Source organism: Salvelinus sp. IW2-2015, linkage group LG4q.2, assembly GCF_002910315.2.
Source record: "Salvelinus sp. IW2-2015 linkage group LG4q.2, ASM291031v2, whole genome shotgun sequence".
Lineage (NCBI taxonomy): Eukaryota > Metazoa > Chordata > Actinopteri > Salmoniformes > Salmonidae > Salvelinus > Salvelinus sp. IW2-2015.
In genome coordinates, this window is record NC_036843.1 from 2377768 (window position 1) to 2405703 (window position 27936).

A 27936-nucleotide genomic window follows, 5' to 3' on the forward strand; every position below is an offset into this window, starting at 1 on the left:
GCGGCCCGCCCAAGGATCACAATGGCAGAAAAATCCCTGAACGTCCATTATGCCTTTTTCCTGTGCACAAAAATCAGATAGCACTCTTCCATAGCCGTCAGTGATCTCTGAGGATTGGTCCTGTTGTGGTGTGTTCCTCAGTGGGTGGAGGAGGACACTGCAGCAGTCAGCGCCCCCTGGCTGCAGGACTGTGTGGTGTCTCTGTCTCCCTGTTCAGACCTGATGGTCGTCGCCAAAGGCAGCAAGGCTGTGTTTCTCTCAGGTATGTCTCCCAAAACATAGACGCTCAGATTTAATGTACACACACTCACACGCACGTGCACAGACATGACACAGATACACTGCTGTTGATTGGGGGTGGTGTGTGTTGCCGTTTTCTCTCCTCTCCGACAGCGAAGTGGCGAACAGATGACGGCGGCAGAGAGGGGATGACGCTGGCTGTGTCCTGGAGTGGAACTCTCAGCACCGACGAGGGGTGAGAACAGGGCGAGGAGGGGTGGTAGAACCCGGGGGACGAGAGGGAGGAGGGGAAGAAACATGGGGGTGAATGGATGAGACGGGGGGAGAGAACAGGGGGAGGAGGGGTGGGAGAACAGAGGGATGAGGGAGGTGGGGAAGAAACATAGGGGCGGATGAGAGAGGAATGTGAGGAGAGGAAAGGACACAGAAAGAAGACGAGATTCCAGATTCACTGTGTGTGTCTCTACAGGGAGAGTGTGAGCAACGTCATCTGTATACCTTTGGCCAGCCAGAAGAGGTAAGCCACCTAATGTGTCCATCCATGTGTGTTCACTTCTGTGCACATATCAATGTGTGTGTATCTTAAGTTTGTTCTATTGATGAGTATTAACCTTCTCTCTMTCTGCGTTCAGGAGTTCCACGGGTCGACCAGACTGGACATGTATTGTAGTGGGCTTCTCATCTGGCTATGTACGCTTCTACACCGAGGTATAGCAGCATTTATTTCTGTGACCTGGAAGGCAGAATATCRTCAGGAGTCTGGCTGGTGTTAATCTAACGGTGGTGTGTGTTTTGTCAGAGTGGGGTCCTACTCCTAGCCCAGCTGCTGAATGAGGACCCTGTCCTGAGGCTCAAGTGTCGCACTTATGAGATCCCCCGCCACCCCGGTGTCACCGAGCAGGTACAACTATAGCACGCATCGAAACACTGACTGCTGTCTGGGCCTGGAGACCAAGGTTCTCTTGGTGACACTTTGTATTTATGAGTCTTTGTCTCTATGTCAGCATGAGGAGCTGAGTATCCTTTACCCAGCAGCCCTGGTCACCATCGACGGCTTCAGTCTCTTCCAGTCTCTACGGGCCTGCAGAAACCAGGTGGCTCGAGGTACTGCTGCATGTGTGTGTTTTTGTGTCTGTTTGTTAAAGTACTATAGTAGCAGTACAGGTATGGTAGCAGTAGTTGTAAAACTAGTTTTAGTAATGCATTAATGGTGCTGTGGATAAGAGCGTCTGCTAAATGACTAAAATGTMAAATGTACATTTTTTACAATTATTGCATTGTCATTTCAGAAAATATCCATAGTATATCTGTCGCTAGTAATCTAATGATAGTGTTTCACAGTATTACTTACCCTCCCAGTGTTGTGATTGGCTGTGGTATTCGCCTATTGATTTCTGTTGTCAAATTGGGAAAGCTGTTCTGACTTTGAGACTGTGTTATCTGTGTCATTTCCTGGTTGCAAAATTTCTACACTGTTCGCTCAATTTCAGTTTATCATTGTGCCATGTAAATCTCTGTGAAATAYATTTTCAATAAAAAAATATAATTTGTACAGCTTTTTTAAGCTCATGGTAAGTTACTTTCGGTTTTGGTACACTAGCTTCAAACAGCTGTACAGAGGGTAGTGYGTATGGCCCAGTACATCACTGGGGCCAAGCTTCCTGCCATCCAGGACCTCTATACCAGGCGGTGTCAGAGGAAGGCCCTAAAAATTGCCTAAAGCTCCAGCCACCCTAGCCATAGACTGTTCTCTCTGCTACCGCACGGCAAGCGGTACCAGAATGCCAAATCTAGGTCCAAAAGGCTTCTTAACAGCTTCTACCCCCAAGTCATAAGACTCCTGTATAACTAATCAAATGGCTACCCGGACTATTTGAATTGACCACCCCCACCCCCACGCTGATGCTACTCTCTGTTTATTATCTATGCATAGTCACTTTACCTCTACCTACATGTACATATTACGTCAACTAACCTGTGCCTCTGCACATTGACTCTGTACCGGTACCCCTTGTATATAGCCTCGTTACTGTTATTTTATTGTTGCTCTTTAATTATTAGTTATTTTGCTATTTACTTTTTCTTTAAAAAAAAAAATCTTCTGAAATTTCAATGCAAAATTCAAAGAAATCCTATGTTTTAATAGAACCATCTTCTCTATTTGCTGGCTGGGTTCGCCAGAAAGGATGCAGGTACTGACACGCACACACAAGCTAGTCTTTGACACTTAGCATAGTACCTGTAGTGTGTTTTGTATATTTTGTGTATTGTAGCTTGAGGTGATATACAGTATACTGGAATTCCATACCATTTACTCAACTCTTTTCCTCATCTCCTCTTTCTCTCTGTCTACCCTCTCTTCCTCCRAAACCCTTCTCTTTGTCATTATTCTTAACTTTCTGTGCGTGTCTTCTCTCTCCTCCCCAGCGGCAGCAGCAGGCAGTGAGGTGGTCCAGCCTCCTCCTCTGGCCTATAAGAAGTGGGGTCTACAGGACATGGATGCTATCGTAGACCACAGCAGCGTGGGTGAGAGACAGGAGGAGGGAGGGTTGGATGGATGGGCACAGGGAGTGGGAGGGCTGGACGGGGAAGGAGGATGGGGGGGACGGACAGGGAGTGGGGGGGCTGAAGGAGGACGGAGTGGGGGAGGGGGAAGGAGGACAGGGAGTGGAGAAGAAAGGGGGAGAAGATCATGAAGAATCGATTGGATGGATACTGGTTGAATGAAAGTGAAAGTGTAGCTATGTTCTCCATTCTAACTGTGCTCTCTCTCCGTACCTCCCTACACAGGTATAATGACCCTGTGTGTGTTTGACCAGATGAGGAATGCGTCTATCCTGGGGGGTTTCCATGCCTCTGTGAAGGGCAGCCTCCCCGCCATGAGTCAGTACATAACTGTGGGGGGAGGACCCTACACAGGCTTTTACTATGCCATAGAGGTGTGTGTTTGTGTCTGGCTGCTGTCCATCTTTTTCTCACCTCACACATGTCTATTTATCTCTGAGAGAAAGTCGTAGTTACTATTAGCTAAGAAAACAGTCAGCATTAGTTCAGACCAGTAGCAGGGATTCCTGACTCTCCTATTCTCTCTCCCTCCCTCTAGGGCAGCTCCCAGCCTCTCCTYTCCCACGTTGCTCTGGCTGTGGCCAGCAAACTCACATCGGCCTTATTCACCGCCGCCAGGTATGTGTGTATTTCTCAGTGAATGTTAGGCTCGGGCTGTATACCATGTACCATGATTGTCAATACCCTCACGGGGGGGGTGGGTGCTATGATTCTGCTTATAACCATGAGTTAAATATCTACAATTCTCTCCAGCTCAGGGCTCCGTCTATGCATTTGGTTTGCCGTGTATTTTTCCTCTCCTTTCCCTTCTGTCTCTTCTCGCTCTCTTTCTTCTTCATTGCCTCTGTACCCTTTCTCTTCCATCTAAWTTTCTCTCTCTCTCTCTCAGTGGGTGGCTGGGCTGGAAGAAACAGAATGAGGAGGAGCCAACTCAGAAACAGAAGCCCAAGGTGGAACCGGCCACGCCCCTGGCAGTCAGGTGACTAACACGTCCCTCTTATTAGAAGAACTAAGAAATTGATTATTCTGCACATGCACTCTGACACACAGTCAACTTGCCTAGTTACCTTACCACTTTCACTTACAAATGAATCAATTGGCCTGTTTTCCATTTCTAAGTGAACTGATTACCTAGCCCATCCTCACCCTGTTCTTCCTCTCTGTCCCGGCCCCAGGTTTGGTCTCCCAGACTCACGGCGTCATGGGGAGTCCATCTGTCTGTCCCCCTGTAACACTCTGGCTGGGGTCACGGACGACTTTGGCAGGGTCATGCTGCTCGACGTGGGGAGAGGCATCGCCATCCGCATGTGGAAGGGTGAGAGGGAGAAAAATAGAGTTTCCCTTTGACACTCAACAGTAACTGAGTTTTTTGGTTTATTATAAAGACAGAAAACATTCTGTAGGGTTTAGTTTTTGTTGAATTTGAAAAAGGCCCTGGTTATACATCTAGTTTTAATCTAATTCTGAGTGTCCCCTGCCCCAGGCTACCGGGACGCCCAGCTGGGTTGGGTGCAGGTGTCTGAGGGGCGGGGCGAGCGCGAGTCCTCGCCCTCTGCGCCCCTCCCTCGGCGCCACGCCCAGTTCCTGGTCATCTATGCACCCAGGAGAGGCATCCTGGAGGTGTGGGGCACACAGCAGGGCCCCCGAGTAGGAGCCTTCACTGTCGGGAAACACTGCAGGTACACAACACAAACACACACACACACCACACACCCACACACACACACACACACAACCACACACACACACACACACACACACACACACACACACACACACACACACACACACACACACACACACACACCACACACACAACCACACACACACACACACACACCACACACACACAACACACACACACACAACACACGACACACACAGTCTGATTAAAAGCAGTTCTGTAAAGCAGTTGTACATTCCCTTCTCTTGTGTGTGTCAGGTTGTTGTATGCAGGCTACCGGCTGATGGGGGTGAACAGTGTGACCAGTCAAGGCTGGCAGCTCCACACACAGCAGGTGTGTCTGTTTGACCCTGCTACTGGAGCACTACGCACTGTCACTGTCCCCTTCCATCTGGCCCTCAGGTGAGTACATACACACACTTTGTATCAGGGGTACAATTATTTGAACGTGAAAAGCTATTTCGAACACKGTGGTCTCTCGATTGTCATACATGGCAAAGATACACACGCAAAACAGCGTTGACTCCTGTTTCAGTGATAAGAAGAGTGAGAGAGCAAAGGATCTGCACCTGCTGAAGAGACTGACCACACTACTGAAGAGCAGAGAGTTGGAACCAGGTGAGATGGAGGGGGAACATGAAGAGGTTGAAGGAAGCCCTTTACAGAAATATTTCGACAGGGCAAACGACGAGCTCTTTCTTACCTTTGACCTTCTCTCCTCAGATTACCTGGAGAGCGAGGCCCAGCGTATACTGCTGGACATCAAATACCCTGCCATTAAGAAACAGGTCAACGAGCACACACACACACACACACTCAGACACAGAAGGGGGGTCAGCACACCCAGGGAATGTCGTTTCTTATTACTTGCTGCTCTCTGTCCTGCCCTTTAGGCCCTGGAGTCTCTGCTAGCCAATAAAAATGCTCCAGTCTCCTGTCTGACCAACATCACCCGACTCTTACTGGCCAGTCTCAGGGGGAAAGGTACTGTGCGTTTCTGGACATTCATTGAGAATTAATATCAAAACCATGTTTTTGTACAAATGTGTCTTAAGGGTGATTGTGTGTGTGTGTGTTGTCCCTGCAGACCCTGAGGCGGTAGATGACGCATTGCTCCAGTTGTGTTCCTCCCAGCTGAAACTGCTCCAGCTCTACACCGACATCCAACAGCTGCACTCTACTGTGGAGGCTAGCACAGATGCACACACTAAACCTGTGAGTGCAGAGCCACTACGCGTTCACACGCATTTTGTTCTTCTATCCTCGTTGGGATCAAAAATTCATTTCCATTCAAAATCAAATTTACCCTTACCATAACCCTAACCCGGCAAGTAGCCTATTGGTTAGAGCGTTGGGCCAGTAACAGAAATGCTGGATCGAATCCCCGAGCTGACAAGGTAAAAATCTGTCGTTCTGCCCCTGAACAAGGCAGTTAACCCACTGTTCCCCGGTAGACCTTCATTGTAAATAACAATTTGTTCTTAACTGACTTGCCAAGTTAAACAAAGGTTAAATAAAATAAAATAAATCTAATTAACTTCTTATGGCTGCAGGGGCAGTATTGAGTAGCTTGGATGAAAGGTGCACAGAGGTGCCCATAGTAAACTGCCTGTTCCTCAGTCCCAGTTGCTAATATATGCATATTATTATTCATATTGGATAGAAAACACTCTGAAGTTTCTAAAACTGTTTGAATGATGTCTGTGAGTATGACAGAACTCATATGGCAGGCAAAAACCTGAGAAAAAATCCAAAACAGGAACTGACCATGCTCTAACCATGCGCGTTCACATGAGAGGGAGCTCTGTTCCATCGCTCATCTGAAGTCAATGTAATTCTCCGGTTGGAACGTTATTCAAGATTTATGTTAAAAACATTCTAAAGATTGATTCAATACATCGTTTGACATGTTTCTACTGACTTACGGAACTTTTGGACATTTCGTCAGCTTTTAGTGAACGCGCTTCCTGACGTTGGATTTGTTTACCAAACACGCTAACAGAAATTGCTATTTGTACATAAATGATGGACATTACCGAACAAAACAAACATTTCTTGTGGGAGTCCTGGGAGTGCATTCCGACGAAGATCAGCAAAGGTAAGTGAAGATTTTGAATGCTTTTTATGAGTTTTGTTGACTGCACAATTTGGCGGGTAACTGTATGGCTTCCTTTTGTAGCTGAACGCTGTTCTCAGATTATCGAATATTGTGTTTTGCCGTAAAGCTTTTTGAAATCTGACACAGCGGTTGCATTAAGAACAAGTGTATCTTTATTTCTATGTAAAACATGTATCTTTCATCAAAGTTTATGATGAGTATTTATGTTATTTGACGTGGCTCTCTGCAATTTCTCCGGATATTTTGGAGGCATTTCTGAACATGGCGCCAATGTAAACTGAGGTTTTTGGATATAAATATGAACTTGATCGAACAAAACATATATGTATTGTGAAACATGAAGTCCTATGAGTGTCATCTGATGAAGATCATCAAAGGTTAATGATCAATTTTATCTCTATTTCTGCTTTTTGTGACTCCTGTCTTTGGCTGGGAAAATGACTGTGTTTGTCTGTGATTTTGCGGTGACCTAACATTATCATTTGTGGTGCTTTTCGCCGAAAAGCCTATTTGAAATCGGACAATTTGGTGGAATTAACAACAAGATTACCTTTAAAATGGTATAAGATACATGTATGTTTGAGGAATTTTAATTATGGGATTTCTGTTGTTTGAATTTGGCGCCCTGCACTTTCACTGGCTGTTGTCATATCAATCCCGTTAACGGGATTGCAGCCATAAGAAGTTTAAGAACCCCTTAGCCTTAACTTAATTCTAAACTTAACCCTAACCCCTAAGTTTAAAATAGCCTTTGTCCTCGTGGGGACAATTTCCACATCCCCACGAGGACAAAGGCTATTTTAAACTTAGGGGTTAGGGTTAAGTTTAGAAGAGAATTTTCCTTGTTTTACTATCCTTGTGGGGACATTTGGGGATTTTGTATTTATTATGGATCCCCATAAAGGCAGCAGCTCCTCTTCCTGGGGTCTGGCAAAATGAAGGCAGTTATACCATTTTAAAAACATTACAATGCATTCATAACAGATTTCACAACACGCTATATCTACAACACAAAATCCATGTGTACGTGGGTGTATAGTGCCTATGTTATCATGTGTTTGTGCTTATGTTTGTGTTGCTTCAAAGTCCCCGCTGTTCCATAAGGTGTATTTTTTCCATCTGTTTTTTAAATCTGATTCTACTGCTTGCGTGAGTTACCTGATGTGGAATAGAGTTCCATGTAGTCATGGCTCTATGTAGTACTGTGCTCCTCCCATAGTTTGTTCTGGACTTGGACTGTGAAGAGACCTCTGGTGGTATGTCTTGTGGGGTATGCATGGGTGTCTGAGCTTTGTGCTAGTCATTTAAACAGACAGCTCAGTGCTTTCAACATGTCAATACCTCTCACAAATACAAGTAGTGAGGAAGTCAAGCTCTACTCCACTTTGAGCCAGGAGAGATTGACATGCATATTATTAATGTTTCCTCTCTGTGTACATCCAAGGGCCAGCCGTTGACAGTCCCTCTTTGTGGCACCTGTCTACACGACTGAACAGTGGTCCTGGTGCGACAAAACTAGAGCCTGTAGGACCTGCCTTGTTGATAGTGCTGTAAAGAAGATAGAGCAGCGCTTTATTATGGACAGACTTCTCCCCATCTTAGCTACTGTTGTATCAATATGTTTTTACCATCACAGTTTACAATCCAGGGTTACTTTGAGCAGTTTAGTCACCTCACCTTGCTCAATTTCCACTTTATTTATTACAAGATTTAGTTGAGGTTTAGGGTTGAGTGAATGATTTGTCCCAAATACAATGCTTTTAGTTTTTGAAATATTTAGGACTAACTTATTTCAGTCACTGTAGTAGCTGATGTGTATAGTGTTGAGTCATCCACATACATAGACACACTGGCTTTACTCAAAGCCAGAGGTATGTCGTTAGTAAAGATTTGAAAAAAGTAATGGGCCTAGACAGCAGCCTTGAGTAATTCCTGATTTCTACCTGGATTATGTTGGAGAGGCTTACATTAAAGAACACCTTCTATGTTCTGTTAGACAGGTAACTCTTTATCCACAATATAGCAGCCATAACACATACGTTTTTCCAGCAGCAGACTATGATCAATAATATCAAAACCCGCACTGAAGTCTAACTAAACAGTCCCCCAAGTCTTTTTATTATAAATTTCTATCAGCCAATCATCAGTGCTGGGTGCTGAAAGTCTGTTGTCAATTTGTTTACTGTAAAATAGCATTGTATCTGGTCAAACATTTTTTTTTTTTGAGCCAGTAAAGGGGGCTTTACTATTCTTAGGTAGCGGAATTACTTTCACTTCCCTCCAGGCCTGAGGGCACACACTTTCTAGTAGGCTTAAATGGAAGATGTGGCGATATCGTCTCCTATTATCGTCGGTAATTTTCCATCCAAGTTATCTGACCCCGGTGGCTTGTCTTGTCAATCATTTTTTCACCTCTTCCACACTCACTTTATGAAATGTAATATTACAATTCTTGTCTTTCATAATTTGGTCAGATATACTAGGATGTGTAGTGTCAGCGTTTGTTGCTGGCATGTCATGCCTACAATATGTTTGCTAAACTTGTCAATTAAAAAAATGTGGGTCCCCACAAGGATAGAAGAACCAACCCATACACACACATATACAGTACACACACACACACACACACACACATTAAACCCGTGAGTACAGCATTCTGAACTACTCTTCTTTTCTCTCTTTTCTTTCTCCTCCTCTTCCTATCCAGACGGAGGTTGCCGGTGTAGAGGAGGAGCTAGCCCGTGTCTCCCTCATCCTGCAGCGCTACAGAGAGCTCACCTCCGGCTCCCGCCCCTCCGTCTCATTTGCCCAGGACTCCCCTGACGCATCACTTCCTGTACGCGGCTTCCTGTCACAGATGGAGTGTGAAGGAGAGGAGATCAGGGTGGTCCCAGGGCCCGACGCAGACTGGACACAACTGGGTAGGATGAACACACACACACACACACACACACACACACACACACACACATCACTACAGAGTCACTTCCCTATAACAAATCTAACCTCTATCACTCCAGTATCTCTTGCACACTGTAAATATGATATTGGAACTGACTGACCCTATATATAGTATTCTTGCTTTCTCGTGTTTTTATTTTTATATCTGGTGTGTTTTTGTTATACCTTATTATTTGTAGTATTACATTGTTATTGATTACWGCATTGTTGGGTTTAGAGCTTGCAAGAAAGGCATTTCACTGTACTTGTGCACGTGACATTGAAAATGTGTAAAATTGCAGGAAATTGGCTTTAAAACTGCTACATTTTCCCTTCGCTCCATGGCAAAATGTGTACTTGTGCACGCGACATTAAAACGTGAAACTTGAAACCTATGAGTATAAAGGGTAAGACTGTGTTGTTGTTTACCCTGTAGGGAGCTTTCTGTTCTGGGGCTGTCTGATAGGAGAGAGCCCTCTACAGAAAGTCTGTGACACACTACAGGAGACCGGCATCAGCCCACAGCATTTACTGGTGAGGAGGGTGGTATGGCAAAAGGATGGGAGTGTGAGCACATGCTTTTTACCTGTGCTTCAGCGCAGGGACATTTTTTCATATGCCCAACTATGTATTCATCCATCTTTTTTGATCCGTACCTGTGATTCAAGGAAGGGGAGATTTGGGTATGGGAGGAAGAATAGACTCAAATAGAAGGAAATGTAACTCATCCATGTTGTCTATGTGTGTGTTCTTTCCCTCAGTCTCTGCTGCTGAGTGTATGGCTGCACAGAGAGAAGGAAGTATTGAAGAAACCAAAGGCCGTCAGACACCTACACACACTCCTCACTGCCCTCAGCTCCATGAAAGGTGTGCAATCACATCGGATTTTGTAAGGTGGTCTGTGCTGTGATACAATTGAGTTAGCAGTTGGGTTGTGGTTAGATAATAGGTAGTGGAGTCCACAGGAAGGGTAGTGGCACCTTCATTGGGGAGGACAGGTTTGTGGTAATGGCTGGAGCAGAATTGTGGAATGGGATCACACGTATTGTTTCGAAGTGTTTGATGCCATTCCATTTGTTCCGTTCCGGTCATTATTATGAGCCATGCTCCCCTCAGCAGCATCCTGTGGTGGACTTCCATTGACTTTCAGAGACGTCTGTATTTCCTCCTCTCCTTAGGTGCGGTGGAGTCGTCGTGGGACATGCAGTGTGTCTCCCCCTGGTGGCAGCAGGTGCGGTCTGCGTGTGTTCAGTCACACAGTGCTGCTGCTGCCCTGCTGGCTGCAATAGTGGCTCACCGCGTTGCCAAGGATAACATCACCAGCCTGGCCGAGACCAAGGTAACATACACACACACACACACACTGATGTGTGTGTGCTTCGTCACTGACTCTCTCTGTGTGTGTGTGTGTGTCAGTTTCAGTCAGAGTGGGAGGCTGTGTCGTTGGAGCTGGAGCAGTGGGCGGTGTGTGTGAGACAGCTGGAGGACGTGCTGGCCCTGCAGACGCTGCTGTGTGTGGCGCCTCTTAAAGGAACACCAGGGGGCGCCACACCACACTGCTCAGTCAAAGCCCTGCTGGAGGGGGGCCGAGGTACTGAACGAATACTTGAGAAATAAAAAGGCTGTGGCTGCAAATCCGTAGTTAACCGCCCCTTTCCGCCCCGTCTCACCCCCCTAGAACCCAATGGAAAGATCCGGATCACGTTCTGCGCATGTGTTACTTGGCGCACAAATTTGTGTGTTCACCCTCCCTCCTTCCTTGACACTTTTCTCACTGTCAATCGTGAATGATGATTATTTTTTGGAGCGAACTTTTGAGCAGATGGTGTTAACAAACTGCAGCATACAAGTGTTTTGATTTAATCAAAGCACATACATTACGTGACCAAAAGTATGTGGACACCTGGTTCTCAAACATTTCATTCCAAAATCATGGGCATTAATATGGAGTTGGTCCCCCCTTTGCTGCTATAGCAGCCTCCACTCTTCTGGGAAGGCTTTCCACTAGATGTTGGAACATTGCTGTGGGGACTTGCTTCCATTCAGCCACGAGCATTAGTGAGGTCGGGCACTGATGTTGGGCGATTAGGCCTGGCTCGCAGTCAGCGTTCCAATTAATCTCAAAGGTGTTCGATGGGGTTGAGATCAGGGCTCTGTGCAGGCCAGTCAAGTTCTTCCACACCGATCTTGACAAATCATTTCTGTTTGGACCTCCCTTTGTGCACAGGGGCATTGTCATGCTGAAAAAGGAGAAGGCCTTCCCCAAACTTTTGCCACAAAGTTGGAAGCACAGAATCGTCTAGAATGTCATCGTATGCTGTAGCGATAAGATTTCCCTTCACTGGAACTAAGGGGCCTAGCCTGAACCATGAAAAATAGCCCCAGGCCATTATTCCTCCTCCACCAAACTTGACAGTTGGCACTATGCACTGGGGCAGGTAGCGTTCTCCTGGCATCCGCCAAACCAAGGTTCGTCTTTTGTACTGCCAAATGGTGAAGGGTGAGTCATCACTCCAGGAACACGTTTCCACTGCTCCAGAGTCCAATAGCGGTGAGCTTTACACCACTCCAGCCAACGCTTGGCATTGCGCATGGTGATCTTAGGCTGGTGTGCGACTGCTCGGCCATGGAAACCCATGTCATGAAACTCCCGACGAACAGTTCTTGTGCTTACGTTGCTTCCAGAGACAGTTTGGAACTCGGTAGTGAGTGTTCCAGCCGAGGACAGACGATTTTTACTCGCTACGMGTTCAGCACTTGGCGGTCCCATTCTGTGAGCTTGTGTGGCCTACCACTTCGTGGCTTAGCTGTTGTTGCTCCTAGACATTTCCACTTCACAATAACAGCACTTACAGTTGACCGGGGCAGCTCTAGCAGGGAAGAAATTTGACGAACTAAGGTGGCATCCTATGAGAGTGCCACGTTGAAAGTCACTGAGCTCTTCAGTAAGGCCATTCTACTGTCAGTGTTTGTCAGTGTCCCTGATGATCCTCTTGGCCTTCCCCTGTAGGGTAGGCAGTGTGCGCCCAATGGTGCGTTCGGCTGCACGTATCACCCTCTGAAAAGCCGTGCAGTCCACGGCGGTGGAGTTGCCGTACCAGGCTGTGACGCAGCACGACAGTATGCTCTCAATGGTGCTCCTATAGAACACTGAGAGGGCCCACGGGGACAGGCCGAATTTCTTTAGCATCCTGAGGTTGAAGAGTCGCTGTCGTGCATCTTCACTACGGTGTCCTTGTGGTTAGACCGTTTCAGCTTCATTCCAATAACGGTATACTATGCTATTATATATTGTCATTGTGATCTTGCAGACACTGATTCAGCTTTGATCTACCGGTAACTAATAAACAAGCACCATTTGCCAGAGTAGCCTGTTCTCTACGAGTAGAGCAGAGACTGTGTGTAAAGTACAGAATCCCACACATGCGCAGAAGCTTCTAGACCTTTAACCCCCAGGAAGAAAGATCTAGAAAAGTCAGATCCGCAGCCACTTCGAATAAAAAGCCCATAATCCTTACCTTAAATCCTTGAAGGAACCTYAGATCTGAGAGGCTTGGGATTGGTGAGAGTGGATTGGTGAAACTTTGCTTTCACCAATCCAATCACATGAACAGTAGATCCCTTTTTCTCTCTCTCTCCACCCCCTTTTTTTCTCTCAGGTGGTATAGCAGACAGTGTGGCTAAGTGGGTGTTCAGGCAGGACTTGGCCCCTGAGCAGCTGAAGGACATGCTGCAGAGGAGGGGGGAAGCCCAGGGAACAGAACAGCCCTCCCAGCCAGTGCTGAGGGAGAAAAGCCAGGAGGATGCAGACTTCAATAGGGCAGCAGGTGAGTGGGTACTCTATGGTCACTAAACTGATTCCTCTATAGGAAGTGTGGTTGTTGTATTAAAGAGTGTGTTTACTGTGTTCCTCCAGAGCTGCTGGTGTCTGTGTGTCAGCGTTTCCCAGACTCCCTCTCTCCTGACCTGCTTTTTGCCCACTGCTGCTGGGAGTACGTGGTGCAGTGGAACAAATACCCAGAGGTTTGGCTCTAAACAGTACCAGCACACAGACACTCACATCCATACACATTTCAGTTGAATGCATTCAGTTGTACAACTGACTAGGTTATCCCCCTTTCCCTTACACACACACACACACACACACACACACACACACACACACACACACACACACACACACACACACACACACANACACACACACACACACACACACACACACACATATACACACACACATCTATACACACACACTTATATACACACACACACATCTATACCCACACACTTATATACACACATCTATACCCACACACATCTATACACACACACACACACACACACACACACACACACACACACACACACACACACATCTATACACACTCACATCCATACACATCTATACACACACAGTTTAAGGTGTAAAATCTAATGTTTTGTTATCTCTCTCTCTGAAGGAGGGGCGGTATCTGTGTTGTGCAGTGGAACACCTGAAGCTAGTCTCTAGTCCTCACATCCAGCTGGGTCAGACAATACAGAATCGTATTTAATATTCACGCGGTGTTTCCTCAGTGTGTCCCTTGGTTTGTACTATAATACTCTCTCTCTCTTTCTCCTGCAGGCATCTCCTCAATGATGTGGAACACGTTCATCGTTAAACGTTTCTCAGCTGCTGCTTTCCTTATGGAGAAGGTGAGCAGCAATTAATTTTTTTGTGTGTGTTTGTATGTGAGAGAGTTCTGATGCATGAAACATCACGATCATAATTCTTTTTATAATGCTTTTCACTTGTGACTACCTTGCCAACTAAAGGCGATAACTAACATTTCACTTGTGTAGAAATATGATTTACATTTAGTTTGGTCGAAGTTGTAGGGTTTTCTGCAGACATCAGCTGAAATGTGTTTCATAGTGTGGGACTCAAATGGGTTCTGTTTTCAACAGAACAGAAAACGGGTGTCCTATATTTTTGTTTCATGAAAGATTGTGTTTCCTCTCCACAGGTGGGGAAGGCCCCTAAAGACCGCCTGTGTCGACGGGTGAGCAGAGTACTGCTCTATTCAGCTACACGTCTACCTCTCTGATTGAGACTTGTTGAGCTTGGGCTGTGAATAGATGTGCACATAACAGTATATAACATTCGTGGTGTCTCTGTGTGTATTCAGGATGTGGGAATGGGAGACGGTGCCATGACATCATTCCTGGGGTCCTGTGTTGAGCTGCTACAGATTCTGATGGAGGTACACATAAATAGATGGATGGATGCATACAGTTAGGCAGATTAACTGCAGCACAGGTAAAAAGCATGTGCTGCATGCAAAGTGGATGTAAGTAGAAGAGGATTTGTCACAGCGATGATGTACCATTCAGGGCTCGAAATGAAGGGTGTCCCGTCTTCCCGGGCACAATATTTTTTGTTGTTGTCTGGGATAGTTCAAAACAGACGTTGGGACGGTTCTAAATAGAAGTTGGGGGACGATAGGCCAGAAAAATATAAAATGCATACAACAGTGGTTCCATACTAAAATGTTTAAACACAAAGACGAGGCTGCTGAAACAGATCACAACATTTAGCTTAAAAGTTGCTAAACTATGAATAATTCACATTACAGGAGCAGCAATGTGTTCACTCTTCTCAGCCATATGCGTGAATGTTCCAAAATGTTATTACGGGAGAACAGCATTCCCAAACGTGCACCTGATGCGAGCGGTTTTTAAAATGCGATGGAGATGGATGTTTTATTTATTTAACCATTTTATTTAAYTAGGCAAGTCAGTTAAGAACAAATTCTTATTTACAATGACGGCCTACACCGGCCAAACCCGGACGATGCTGGGCCAATTGTGCGGCGCCCTGTGGCACTCCCAATCACGGCCGGTTGTGATACAGACGGGATATACTGCCTAATGGTAGAAACTTGGAAAGAGGGAATATCTAAAGATGCAACAATAGGATTGTGCCTTACTGCCTTTGGTTTCAATGGTCTATGGTCTAATTTTAGCGGTAGGCTATTAAAAGCAAGGTAAAATAGGCTATGTAAAACGTCCAGGTTTCAAACAATGATATGACTGTCTAGGCTTTGTATATGTTATTATTTTGGTTATGGAAATGTTTAATATTAAAATATCATTACAATGTTGGGCAAATAGGCCTATTGAAATGTACATKCTACTCTCTCCCAGCCTGTCTGCTGGCCTGGAGTTTAGGTTGCGTGTGCCGGGAGTTGCTGTGGAATTTGCATTGTCTTTACGCTATGGCTAGCTACTATGGTATTCCAGAGAATATGGTTGTATCTCCGTGGCCTGTATCGAATGCACACTGTAAAATTTGCAAAGTATTTCTTCCTCGCGCTGCAATACTGCCTGGCTGGTGGCTGTGTGTGCGCACGTGGAGAGCAACAAAAGCACTGCAAATGACCTAGACCCATGTTGGCATATCAAAACCATTAAAAAAWATATATATATATTTTAATTTTGGGATAGTTCAACTTCAGTTTGGGACAGTTGAAATTGCACTTCGGGACGGTGAGGGAAAAAGTTAGTCGCGAGCCCTGGTACCATTGCTGCAGCATTGAAAAATGACCTTTGTACTAAAGCATTTGTAGATTGATAGTGGCAAGTGAGGCTTTTCCTTGGTAACTCTGAACCCCTTCCCCCCTCCTCCAGGCAGACTCAGGGATAGAAGAGGTGACCCCTCCAGAGCTGTGTGTGGAGGAGGTGTGGGGCGGAGCGGAGGGTCCTGCCTCCATAGTAGAGTTAGCCCTGGAGCAGAGGGGAATCCACTACCCCCTTGTACAACACCACTGTCTCCTGGCCACTCTACTACACACTGCTATGACCTTCAACCTCCGGGTCAAACCACTCAGCCTGTTCGACAGCAAGGTGAGACAAACACGTGGCGTAAACCAAAGAGTACACACATGCATAACACCTACAGTATACTCACTGCAAGTCTTTCCTTCTTCCAGGGTAAGAGTGCCTTCTTCAGAGAGCTGGTGTCCATCCAGCTGATGCCCAGCGGAGATATGGACCCTGGACTGGTCTCTCTTAGACAGGAGTTCCTGCTCAGGGTGTTGACAGGCTGGGTGAAGACCCAGAGTGAGGCAGGGACGGCTCCTGCATCCACCCGGCTGGACCTTGACTCAGGGGACGAGACGTGGCCCTCTCTGTGTCTGGACCTGGGGACCCTGCTGCAAGTTAACCCAGACATCCTGCGCAGACACCTGGTGTGTGAGCTGTACAACCAGGGCCTGGACCCCCGGGCAGAGCAGGTAGGTAGTCATAAACACCAACAACTCCCTCACTACAAAATACAAGTAACATTATACACACATTAATCAAATGAATATGATCACTCATAAAGTATATTAAAAAAGCGGAAGCTAGCCGGTGTGTGTGTTATCTGTCAGGTGATGTTGGAGGTGGAGGATAAGGACGTGTTGGGTTCTCAGCTGTTGGTTCTAACAGGCCAGAGGCTGAGCTACTCCCTGCTTCACACCCAGACCCAGACCAAGCCCGCCATGGAGCTGCTGGCACGCCTCCCCCCCACACTCTGCACCTGGCTCAAGGCTATGGTGAGACCAACCTCTGTTACCTTACAACATGCTAGAACAACTGTCTCAAGGTGATTCAAAGCATCTCTCTTAGCCTAATTCAACCCGCTAGTGTTGCCTGGTTTACTGATGGTGTTTGTATTTRTCTCTGTGTGTGTGTGTGTTTATCTGTGTGTGTTATCCCCAGGATCCCAGTGAGCTGGGGTGCCCGTCGGTGCCCCTGAGCCAGACCAGCAGGCTGGTGAGCCGCCTCATGGAGATCCTACCTGAGAACCACGGCCAGTACAGCCTGGCACTACACCTACTGGAGGCTGTGGAGGTCCTGCAGGGAGAGGACTGAGTGAGAGGGGGGAGGAGAGCAAGAGGCTCAGGAAGAGAGATGGCCTGTGTGCAATTCCGTTCCTGCTTTCATTGCTAATATCCAGGATAGGAGTGAGCGAGTGAGGTAGTAAACTGTTGAAGTAGGAAATATATAGGATTATACACCTATCATGTACAGGAAGGAGATGTCAGGGAAATGGCCACCCTGTTTGAGAGGAGGCTCATGTGTTCAGTTGAAAGAATCAAATTGTAAATGAAAGATGGAGGGATAATTGTTTTGTTTGAAGTCTGCATTTCTGAAGGGGATATGCTATATGAGCATGGTGTTATATATCCATTTGTTTTTGTCACTTCCTACTTATTTTTTACTTTGTCTGTCAGCTATACCTAGCAGCCCCTGTACTGCCCATTCTAACAGACTTAACGATCCAATCAAAGGGGGTTGCAGAGTGTGTTTGTGTGCCATATCATTGTTTAGTAAGCATCCCTTTCTCTTCACCTGTCCCTCAGATTAGTAATGATGATGTATGATAGACAGAATGGATGATCTGGTTATTTATACATGCTGCAGTACTGTACTAGCTGTGCCTGTACCCTCTGTACTGTTCTGTAGTTCTACACCCTGGCTGAGGAACCCCACTGGGGGCAGACAGAACAGACTAAATAGGTTTAATGCTCAGCATGGTCTATCTTTGGTCTCTTTCTCTCTGGGTCTGGGGTAAGAGCAGTCAACGCTGGTCATGGTGGTACTTTCCAATCAGTATTCTCTCCAGACCATTCAGGTAGACAGACTGTGTATAACGTTTCGTAAACATTTTTTATTTTTTTATTTTTTTTATTTCACCTTTATTTAACCAGGTAGGCTAGTTGAGAACAAGTTCTCATTTGCAACTGCGACCTGGCCAAGAGAAAGCATAGCAGTGTGAACAGACAACAACACAGAGTWACACATGGAGTAAACAATAAACAAGTCAATAACATAGTAGGAGAAAAAAAAGAGAATCTATATACAATGTGTGCAAAAGGCATGAGGAGGTAGGCAATAAATAGGCCATAGGAGCGAATAATTACAATTTAGCAGATTAACACTGGGGTGATAAATCATCAGATGATCATGTGCAAATAGAGATACTGGTGTGCAAAAGAGCAGAAAAGTAAATAAATAAAAACAGTATGGGGATGAGGTAGGTAAATTGGGTGGGCTATATACCGATGGACTATGTACAGCTGCAGCGATCGGTTAGCTGCTCAGATAGCAGATGTTTAAAGTTGTTGAGGGAGATAAAAGTCTCCAACTTCAGAGATTTTTGCAATTCGTTCCAGTCGCAGGCAGCAGAGAACTGGAAGGAAAGGCGGCCAAATGAGGTTTTGGCTTTAGGGATGATCAGTGAGATACACCTGCTGGAGCGCGTGCTACGGGTGGGTGTTGCCATCGTGACCAGTGAACTGAGATAAGGCGGCGCTTTACCTAGCATAGCCTTGTAGATGACCTGGAGCCAGTGGGTCTGACGACGAACATGCAGCGAGGGCCAGCCGACTAGAGCATACAGGTCGCAGTGGTGGGTGGTACCCTAATGAGTGACAGTTTTTTTTTCTTGGATTTGTACAGTAGCTCACTGACCTCATCCAGAGGGCGATGGGAATCACCGACTATTTAATGATTACTGTACGATAGCGCAATTCCCAACATACCATATCTGGCTTCCATGTGTATTGTGTTCGTCAATATTCAAACTAAAATAAATAATTCATTATTTAATGAGTTTGGTATAGGCGTATAATACAGAGGTTTGCATTTACAAGTAAAAAATATGGAAGAACAATTACCCAAAACCATAATCATTATAGTTTGTTAATGAACTCAAACATCTCTTCCCCATTCTTTTTTTACTTGTCACATTATAACATGAGTTACATTATGACTTCCATTTCAACATTAAACTTGAATAAAAATAAAAACCAATCTACTCAGAATTGTACCATCCCCTATATATCCTCTCAACGCACACACACAAACTTTAATCTGACTTCATGTCTGCTCTTTGACTTGATTCTCTCAGTAGGTATCTTACTGTACTCTGTGCCTCATAGGAGTGATTCAGAAGTAAATATGTTTCCCTTTCCAGAGAACATCACTGACWTGTGCCCTTTTTTGGGAGAGGTGTCGTGTCAATCCAAAAGGACTGCATAGCTCTTACAGCAGATGATAATTCTCTCCTTTCTTAAATAACACAAAATGAGTGCTGAACCATTCATCCTCAGTCTGCATGCAGCAACAACATGCCAGAGTCAATGTCACTTAAAGTATTGTGGGTAATGTCGTTTTGGCACTGCTTGACAGTGGTTGTCGCTCTGTTACCCCTCTCAGTACTGTTGCTAACCAGGGTGTGTTTCTTTGTTGACCCCTGGTTGTCTGGGCTAAGTTCAAGCAGACCGACCGGATCAGAGGGTCATTTGCAGGTTGTAATGATGAYGGGTGAGGGTGTCACTGCGCCCTGGTTAGGATGGTCTGGCAGGGGCAGTCCGGGGAGACTAAGGTGTAACGGCGGCACCTCGGGCACCGGACCATAGAGGTGGGCACTGCCGCTACTTGGGAAGCACTGTCCTCACGGATAACCCCATCTGATTGGACAGAGGGAAGGAAGGTTACTAGGGGCTATGATTAGGAAGCTTACCAAGGTCGTATTAAGTGCACACCGTAGTAAAAGATTTTGTAGCAGAAACACTTCTTATTCGAAAAGATCAGGTAGTTACTCTCTGTTTTGGTCCATTTTCTTCCATTTAGTGTCTCCAGTAGTGAATATGACCCAGGCTACTGTATGACCTCTAAAATACTTGGGTCTTTTGAACTCACTATGTTTCATTATGGAGACAGCTGCCACAGTACTGTCAATTTGTTAGTGTTAGCGGCTTGTCTGGGACTCACCCTCCAGGTTGATGAGAAAGTTGACCTTGCTGATGAGGGCATCGGCAAGGGCATGTCTCCGAGCAGGGCGCTGTTCAGGGTGGTCCATGATGACACCATCAGCTCCGTTAGCTGGGTGTAAGAGGAAGTAGGCTCGTCCTGGAGAGACTGGAAGAAAGAGAGAGAGTAGATAGGTACAGTTAGTGGCAGGACTGTCATTTTCATACAACTACAGCTCAGCTGTTTGTGGTATAGTGATTATGAGGACATCAGAGTGCATTYTGCCCCCTTACCTGAATGAGTTCGAACAGTAGGCCAGGCTCAATCTCTATGGTCAGCTCATACTCGGCTGCGCTGCGTCCTGGGATAGAGGACAGGAAGGAATCCCTGATAGCACATGCTTCCGCCACACAGGACTGCTCTTAATCCAGCCACTCCTGAACAGGGTCTCCCCCTCTGGAGATACAGGGATTTACTTTGAGTCACTAAGACGTACACACAGGGCCATACCGTCATGTCCTGAGGTGTGTAGGTAGACCTCCTCGACCAGGTGAGGCAGGATGGGAGCGTMCAGAATCGCCTCTACAACCATCTGACAGGACCGCCGACCCAACGAGTCCTCAGGTTCACAGTACAACCTGGGAGGGGGAAGAGTAGACGTATCAGACTATTCATTAATGACAGTGCATTAGTAGTAGTGTTCTAGTAACAGTGTAATCAAGTCAGGGCCGGTCCTTGCCGTTCTGCCACCCTAGGTGAGACCAAACAAAATGCCTCCCCCGCCAAACTAGAATAGTCCCAGTAAGCAAAATGACATTGAAAAGCTGTTTAAAAATACATTTTCCGGATGTTGAAATCAGGCTCATTTTTGATTTGAATGAAAGATGAAAAGACGTAATTTATTGATGTCTATGTTTGGGCAAAATCAAGGCTGGTCCAGACCTGACAAAATCTGAAACCAAATAGACGTCTATGATTGGTTCAGATTTGGATGTGGAAATCAACGCTGGTCCAGACAGCACCAAAAAAAGAAGTCCAAAAGGCATCTGCCCGTGCTTACTGAGGTGTAGCCTACAGTGTTGCCTGAAATKTAATTTTATGAATGCCCATCTGTGGTAAGCCTGCCATTTGTAAAACAAAACAAAAAAGACGTCTGGACAGAACCTCCCAAAAAGACGTCGGCTCGTCCATGTGGTAGGGCCACCATTTGTAAAACAGGCCGTTGCATTGGCATTAGTCCTGATTCTTGTGACTAATCAATTTGGCTATTTAAGCTCTGAATATCAGCTACCCAACTTTATCAGGAGTTATAGTGAGTCTAGTCTGTTTACACAGCAGGAAATGCRGGAGTATTTTTCACTATGATCAGCTTGTCAAAAATTGACGGATACAAACTTGAAACCACTGATTATGACAATGCGGTGAAACTCCTGGACAACAGTTGTGATTGTCCATTCCATATTGTCCATTTGACATTGATCTGTCCTGTTTTTAGGATGTTTGTTAACATGACAAGGCATTTTTTATTTGATTGGGTGCCATTTTAGGTTAGGCTATTTGATTGGAGAAATCTGYATGATTTAAAAAGTGTCTGTCTCATTACATTGTCATCCATTTTATATCCAGCCTGTAGGCTACAGAAAAGGACACACACTCTTTCTGCTACATGATTCATGTGAGATGATTTCTTTGACGGAACGTTGGTGGAGCGCCGCAGCGATGCGTCTCTCCAACAGCACCCTGGGACAAAGTGAGCACTGCTTATCACAGGGCGGCATCAACCCTCACCTAAAAAACCCTCATGCCACTGGTTGAGAGAAATTGTAATTGTTTTGGGGCAGCATTATGTGAGGTTTTGTGTTGTTGTTGGAGGTGCGTCTTGGTCAGTTTAGCTCAGTTAATTCCGCCCTCGTCAATCTGCCGCCATGGGCTGCCGCCTAATGCAGGGAGAGGCAAACTTCCACACAGACAGACATATTTTCAGACARATTGACAGACCAACAGACACACACAGAAGACACCATGAGAGACTCACCTTATCGATGTTGTCTCTGGCTGAGTTGAGCACGATCGAGCCGATCTGGACCTCAGAGAAGACCTTGGACTTTGCCACCCACCAGAGCAAAACATCCGCCTCATAGGCAGGAGACACACTGGGGTCCTGAGAGAGAGGGAACTAGACAGAGATCGGGGCCTTACCACCCCATGAGTGTGTATCTGTTTCTCCAGTAAGTGTATCTCATCTGCCTAATTGTAATTATTTTGCCACTATGTCCTATTTATTGCCCTACCTCCCTAACCTTACAACATTTGCACACACTGTACATAGATTTTTATATTGTGTTATTGACTGTACGTTTGTTTATCCCATGTGTAACTGTGTTGTTTGTGTCGCACTGCTTTGCTTTATCTTGGCCAGGTCGCAGTTGTAAATGAGAACTTGTTCTCAACTGGCCTACCTGGTTAAATAAAGGTGGGRAAAAAATACAAAAAATGAATAATATCCACTGCCTCTCACCTTCCCGCTGTGGATGGCTGTATCTGGGTCTACTAAGTTGCCTAAAACCTTCTCTCACTGACCACAATCATGTACCACTAGAGCCCTGAGAGAGGGAAATGACTAATGAATACACATTTTCGTCATGGAAAGAGCAGTTCTTCATGTTTTGTACAATCATCCTCACCATCAACAATAAATACTTATGTACGGTGTCACAGTTTGTGTTCCACAGGGAGACTAAGCTAGTTGTTGATGTAAGAGGACTAAGCTGCTACATATTATGTAGAGATAGAGTTTAAGTAATTGCTATTCACAATGATCAATGTGGCAAATAGAGAYAGCATTACCAGGCAGTTTGTAAGTCCTCAGTAACTGCGTAGTGCAGTAAGGAGACTTAGCATTACTGGCTGTGTGGGTATAGGTAGGCACTTACCAAATTGGGATTTAGCTAGCCCTAACTAAGAAGACGCAACCTTCAGAAACAACCTTGAATTCTAAGAAATTAAAGTAATCACTAGTGTAAGAATAATTGGCAGCAGTAGTACGTAGCTTTGCCAGGGTAGCTAACACTGAGCTTCACCTTCAAAAACAGCAGCCCAGGAGGTTCCACTGTCAAACCAGATGTCCAACACATTTTCTCCACGCTCATAGTCTGTTACCTACTCCTGCTTTACTCTGACAAACACACAACATGTTAACCTTCACACACGGCGCTAAAAGCATCTCCAAATTATACAACTGTATTCACTGACTTGTGAGTGAATGTAGCAGTTACAGTGCCTTCAGAAAGTATTCACAACCCTTGACTTTTTCCACATTTGTTGTGTTATACAGCCTGAATTTAAAATGGCTTAAATTAAGATTGTGTCACTGATCTACATACAATACCCTATAACGTCCAAGTGGAATTATGTTTTTAGAAATGTTTACAAATGAATTAAAAATGAAATGCTGAAATGCCTTGAGTCAATAAGTATTCAACCTTTTTGTTAGGGCAAGCCTGAATAAGTTTGGGAGTAAAAATGTGCTTAACAGGTCACATAATAAGTTGCATGGACTCACTGTGTGCAATAATAGTGTTTAACATGATTATTAAATCTACCCCAACTCTGTACCCCACAAGTCGAGCAGTGAATTTCAAGCACAGATTCAACCTCAAATACCAGGGAAGTTTTCCTATGTTTTGCAAAGGGTAGATGGGKAAAAAAAAGCAGACAATGAATACCYTTTGAGCATGGTGSAGTTATTAATTTGACACTTTGGATGGTGTATCAATACACCCAGTCACTACAAAGACACAGGTGCCCTTCWTAAATCAGTTGCCAGAGAGCAATGAAACAGCTCAGRGATTAAACTAYGAGGCCAATGGTGATTTAAAGGTCATGAACAGTCAAAATCATGTTTTTCATGAAATTGGGTGATATTTGGATGAAACCAGATCAAAGTATTAAAAATGACTGTGTCTTCTACATTGATAAAGTTTGATCATAAAGTTACTGGTCCACTCTCATTTCAAACATTTGGATTTAGGAGGCAGGATTTTTAAGGGGATAGGGTGACATCACGCTAACTCTMATTTTAATACACCAATGGTAACATGATATTCTCTTACCTAATCTAAATAAGTACCCCCTTGTAACCAACAGTGGAAAAGGTGTTTGGATGGGCGTGGTTTATATAGCTAGATATCTACTCTACTGGTGCCAAAATTTTACTGTAGGGTGTTAGCAAATATAATTAAGTTTACACTATTCATCTATGGCAAATATACTTTTGTCTGTGTCTGGTGTTAGCTAGTTATTGGCTAGCTAGGTCTTCAGCCGGCATGGAACAAAAGAGGGGAGGGTCATTCAAAACTCTGACGCAGTTGTCATGTCAACACATCCATCAGTGCTGTTATGAACTGCATTACAAGAGACATGCCAAATGGGAGATGTATTAAAAAAAATGCAATCAATTTTGTTTGAGTTGCTTTGTGCAACAAAAAAAAGCTATCAATTTTGTTTGAGTTGCTTTGTTCATCACCAAATTTGCTTGAGATGATATTACTGCAACACGGCTCACTGCATTCAAGTTTCTTAACATAGGCGTTTCAAAGATCTGTCAGTCAAGGCGAGCTCATGAATATAAGCTCCCCTMCCACTCAGCTTGTCTTTTCAAACTTCCTGGTAGTTAGCCATGARAAAAAARRRKWMYTTTTYMAAAAWKKTKRRKMWTTWMMWYCCCCCCAAAATATTATGGGTGATATTTTAGTCATTTAAAAAGGCTGTTTTACATGGGAATCAGAATGACTGTTTGGGACCTTTAAAGACAGTTACAGAGTTTAATGGATGTGATAGGAGGTAACTGAGGATGGCTCAACAACATTGTAGTTACTCCACAATGCTAAAATAAATGACAGAGTGAAAAGAAGGAAAATATTCCAAAACATGCATCCTGTTTGCAATAAGGCACAAAAGTAATACTGTAAATAATGTGGCAAAGAAAATAACTTTTTGTCCTGAACACGATGCATTATGTTTGGGGCAAATTCAACACAACACATCACTGGGTATTTTCAAGAATGGTGGTGGGTATGCTTGTAATCAGCAAGGACTAGGCAGTTTTTTKGGACAAAGTAAACAGAATAGAGCTAAGTACAGGCAAAATCCTGGAAGAAATTCTTGTTCAATCTGCTTTCCAACAGACACTGGGAGACAAATTAACCTTTCAGCAGGAAAAAAATCTAAAATACAAGGCCAAATATACACTGCAGTTACTTACCAAGACAACATTGAATGTTCCTGAGTGGCCTAGTTACAGTTTTGACTGAAATCGTCTTGAAAATCTATTGCAAGGCYTGTAAATGTCCGTCTAGCAATGATCAACAACTTGACACAGCTTGACACATTTTTTCAAGAATAATGGGCAAATATTGTACAATCCAGGTCTGCAAAGCTCTTAGACTTAACCAGAAAGACTCTCAGCTGTAATCACTGCCAAAGGTGATTCCAACATGTATTGACTCACTGGGTTGAACACTTATATAATCAAGATATATTAGTGTTTTATTTTCCATTCATAAAAAAATACAGAACTTTTCTTCCACTTTGACAGAGTATTTTGTGTAGATCGTTGACAGAAAAATTACAATTCAATCCATTTTAATCCCACTTTTTAACACAACAAAATGTGGAAAAAGTCAAGGGGTGTGAATACCTTCTGAAGGCACTGTATATCTACTGTTCCCTGCTCTGCACTGCAGTGACTCACCTTCTTGAGTACCTCAGAGGGCAGTAGGGATTCCAGGGGCAGCTCCCACCAGCAGTCACTTCCCTTCTCTGAGAACAACTGGGCCACATTGGGAGAGTGCAGGGGTCAGAGTGGGGTTGTGGTTTGTGTGTGTGCGTGCGTGTATGTAATTGCTTGTTCATGAGAGGCTCTCATGTCTCTATGTGGTAGAAAACAGGTATGGGCATACCCCAGCTTCTCTGGTGAGAGATACACCAGGACGTTCTCCTGTCCAGCTTTGCAAACAGACTGCCTCTCGCTGACTCTGGCATTACACGCATCTTTGCCRGCCCGTCCTACACACACAGTCAGAAAGAGTTTCTTAATCCTAGAGCAAGACACATTCTCAGTTTCTAAGAGTCCAACTAACTGTGTGGGACTTGTTCTAAGTTATGTGAGTTAGAGTCATCGCCTGTTTGAAATAATATTTCTTACATTTATCCCAGTGAGAACTGAGAATCATTCGCTGTTTATAAGAGTTATTCCCAGTGTACGACTCCTACCTTCGCCTTGTCTTTGAGGCTTGCGGTGTTGATGAACCACTATTTGCTGGGTCTGATGACTACAGGTTGTTTACTCCCCCGGTCGTCCGGATAGCTGTGGACACACTCCTCCTCCTTCACTAGAGCACCGACCGCCTTCAGCATGGAAATCACTGACACACACACACACAGAAAACAAACAAAAGCGTGTACAGAGTGGCAGAAGCTGAACTAGAACTCTCTGTCGCTCACACACATACAGTTTCTTCCTACCCGTGTCGTTTCCCTCCCCCATCACAGACTGATTCTGTAGCTCAGGCCCAGCTAGCTCATTGAACCTACCTTCCTCATCCACCATACACTCCTGGAACGGGAGAAACACACACAGCCGTACATATATCATTGGAAGTTCATAAAGACTTACAACCTACTGTATTAGCCTGGACGCCAGACTGTTTCAGGAGTTGGCGCATCAGATACTAACTGGCATCCAAGCTGGTGAATTCACTCAGCTCTGTCAATCCAGCTGCTATATCAGTCAACTAAAAGAACGCACCACTGTTAGTTCAAATTGTGAGGCCACACTGTAGTCCTCCATCCCATGGGCAGGAGCTGTGTGGACCAATCCTGTTCCTTTTCCCATGGTCAAAAGATTAGCTGGAAGCAATGRAACCTCCTTCCCGGAAATGGTGGGATGCTGGCAGACTGCGCCCTCAAGTTCTGCACCTAGAGGTGGGGATGGGAAGAAAAAGCTTTAGAATGACAGGTGAGTGTTTGTATAGTTTACCTGTGAAGGTGCCAACACTCTCCAGCTCTGTGCCCAGCAGAGTTGCCAGGCTCGAAACGCACTCTGTGGCCAAGTCAGTTAAGAACAAATTCTTATTTACATTGATGGCCTACCCCGGCCAAACCCTAACCCGGACAACACTGAGYCAATTGTGCGCCGCCCTATGGGACTCCCAATCACAGCCTGGAATTGAACCAGGGTCTGTGGTGATGACTCTAGCACTGAGATGCAGTKCCTTAGACTGCTGCGCCACTTGGGAGCACCAACATTTACAACAGATAGGAGATATACCTTATCATGTTAGTGATTCYAGTGAATGTGCAGTCTGGAGGTAGTCTGTTGACAGTGGCAGATAGCCTGGTTGGCTGGGATGGTCCATGGTTGGGTGGTCCACACCAACACAGAAATGTTGCCCAACTCCCCTGCAGCTTCTGCCATGTTAGGAGGCAGGTTGACCAGGGCGAAGGTGGTGTAGATTGCCTTGCTCACATGCTGGGGGTTATACTCTAGTTTTGCCTCCGAAAGAGCCGTCCTGGAGAGATAGAAGGTAGAGGAAGAAATAGA

General features: G+C 45.1%; 1 protein-coding gene and 1 pseudogene across 1 annotated transcript; one reads left to right on the top strand and one right to left on the bottom strand.

The window, feature by feature from the left end:
* Positions 1 to 23062, top strand: LOC111963130 (rab3 GTPase-activating protein non-catalytic subunit). Its single transcript, XM_023986368.2, has 32 exons — positions 1 to 262; positions 394 to 475; positions 710 to 757; positions 873 to 948; positions 1040 to 1141; positions 1245 to 1344; positions 2668 to 2766; positions 3031 to 3179; positions 3344 to 3423; positions 3695 to 3784; positions 3981 to 4120; positions 4289 to 4484; positions 4748 to 4891; positions 5025 to 5107; positions 5213 to 5277; positions 5383 to 5473; positions 5577 to 5704; positions 9316 to 9529; positions 9985 to 10082; positions 10310 to 10415; positions 10727 to 10887; positions 10965 to 11139; positions 13208 to 13375; positions 13465 to 13571; positions 14012 to 14078; positions 14176 to 14246; positions 14558 to 14593; positions 14720 to 14794; positions 16221 to 16436; positions 16523 to 16825; positions 16964 to 17128; positions 17295 to 23062. The coding sequence occupies exons 1-32, from the start codon at positions 223 to 225 to the stop codon at positions 17445 to 17447; spliced, it is 3828 nt and encodes a 1275-aa protein (XP_023842136.2). The 5' UTR covers positions 1 to 222; the 3' UTR covers positions 17448 to 23062.
* Positions 19914 to 27936, bottom strand: part of LOC111962946 (isoleucine--tRNA ligase, mitochondrial-like) — an 8356-nt pseudogene continuing 333 nt past the window's right edge.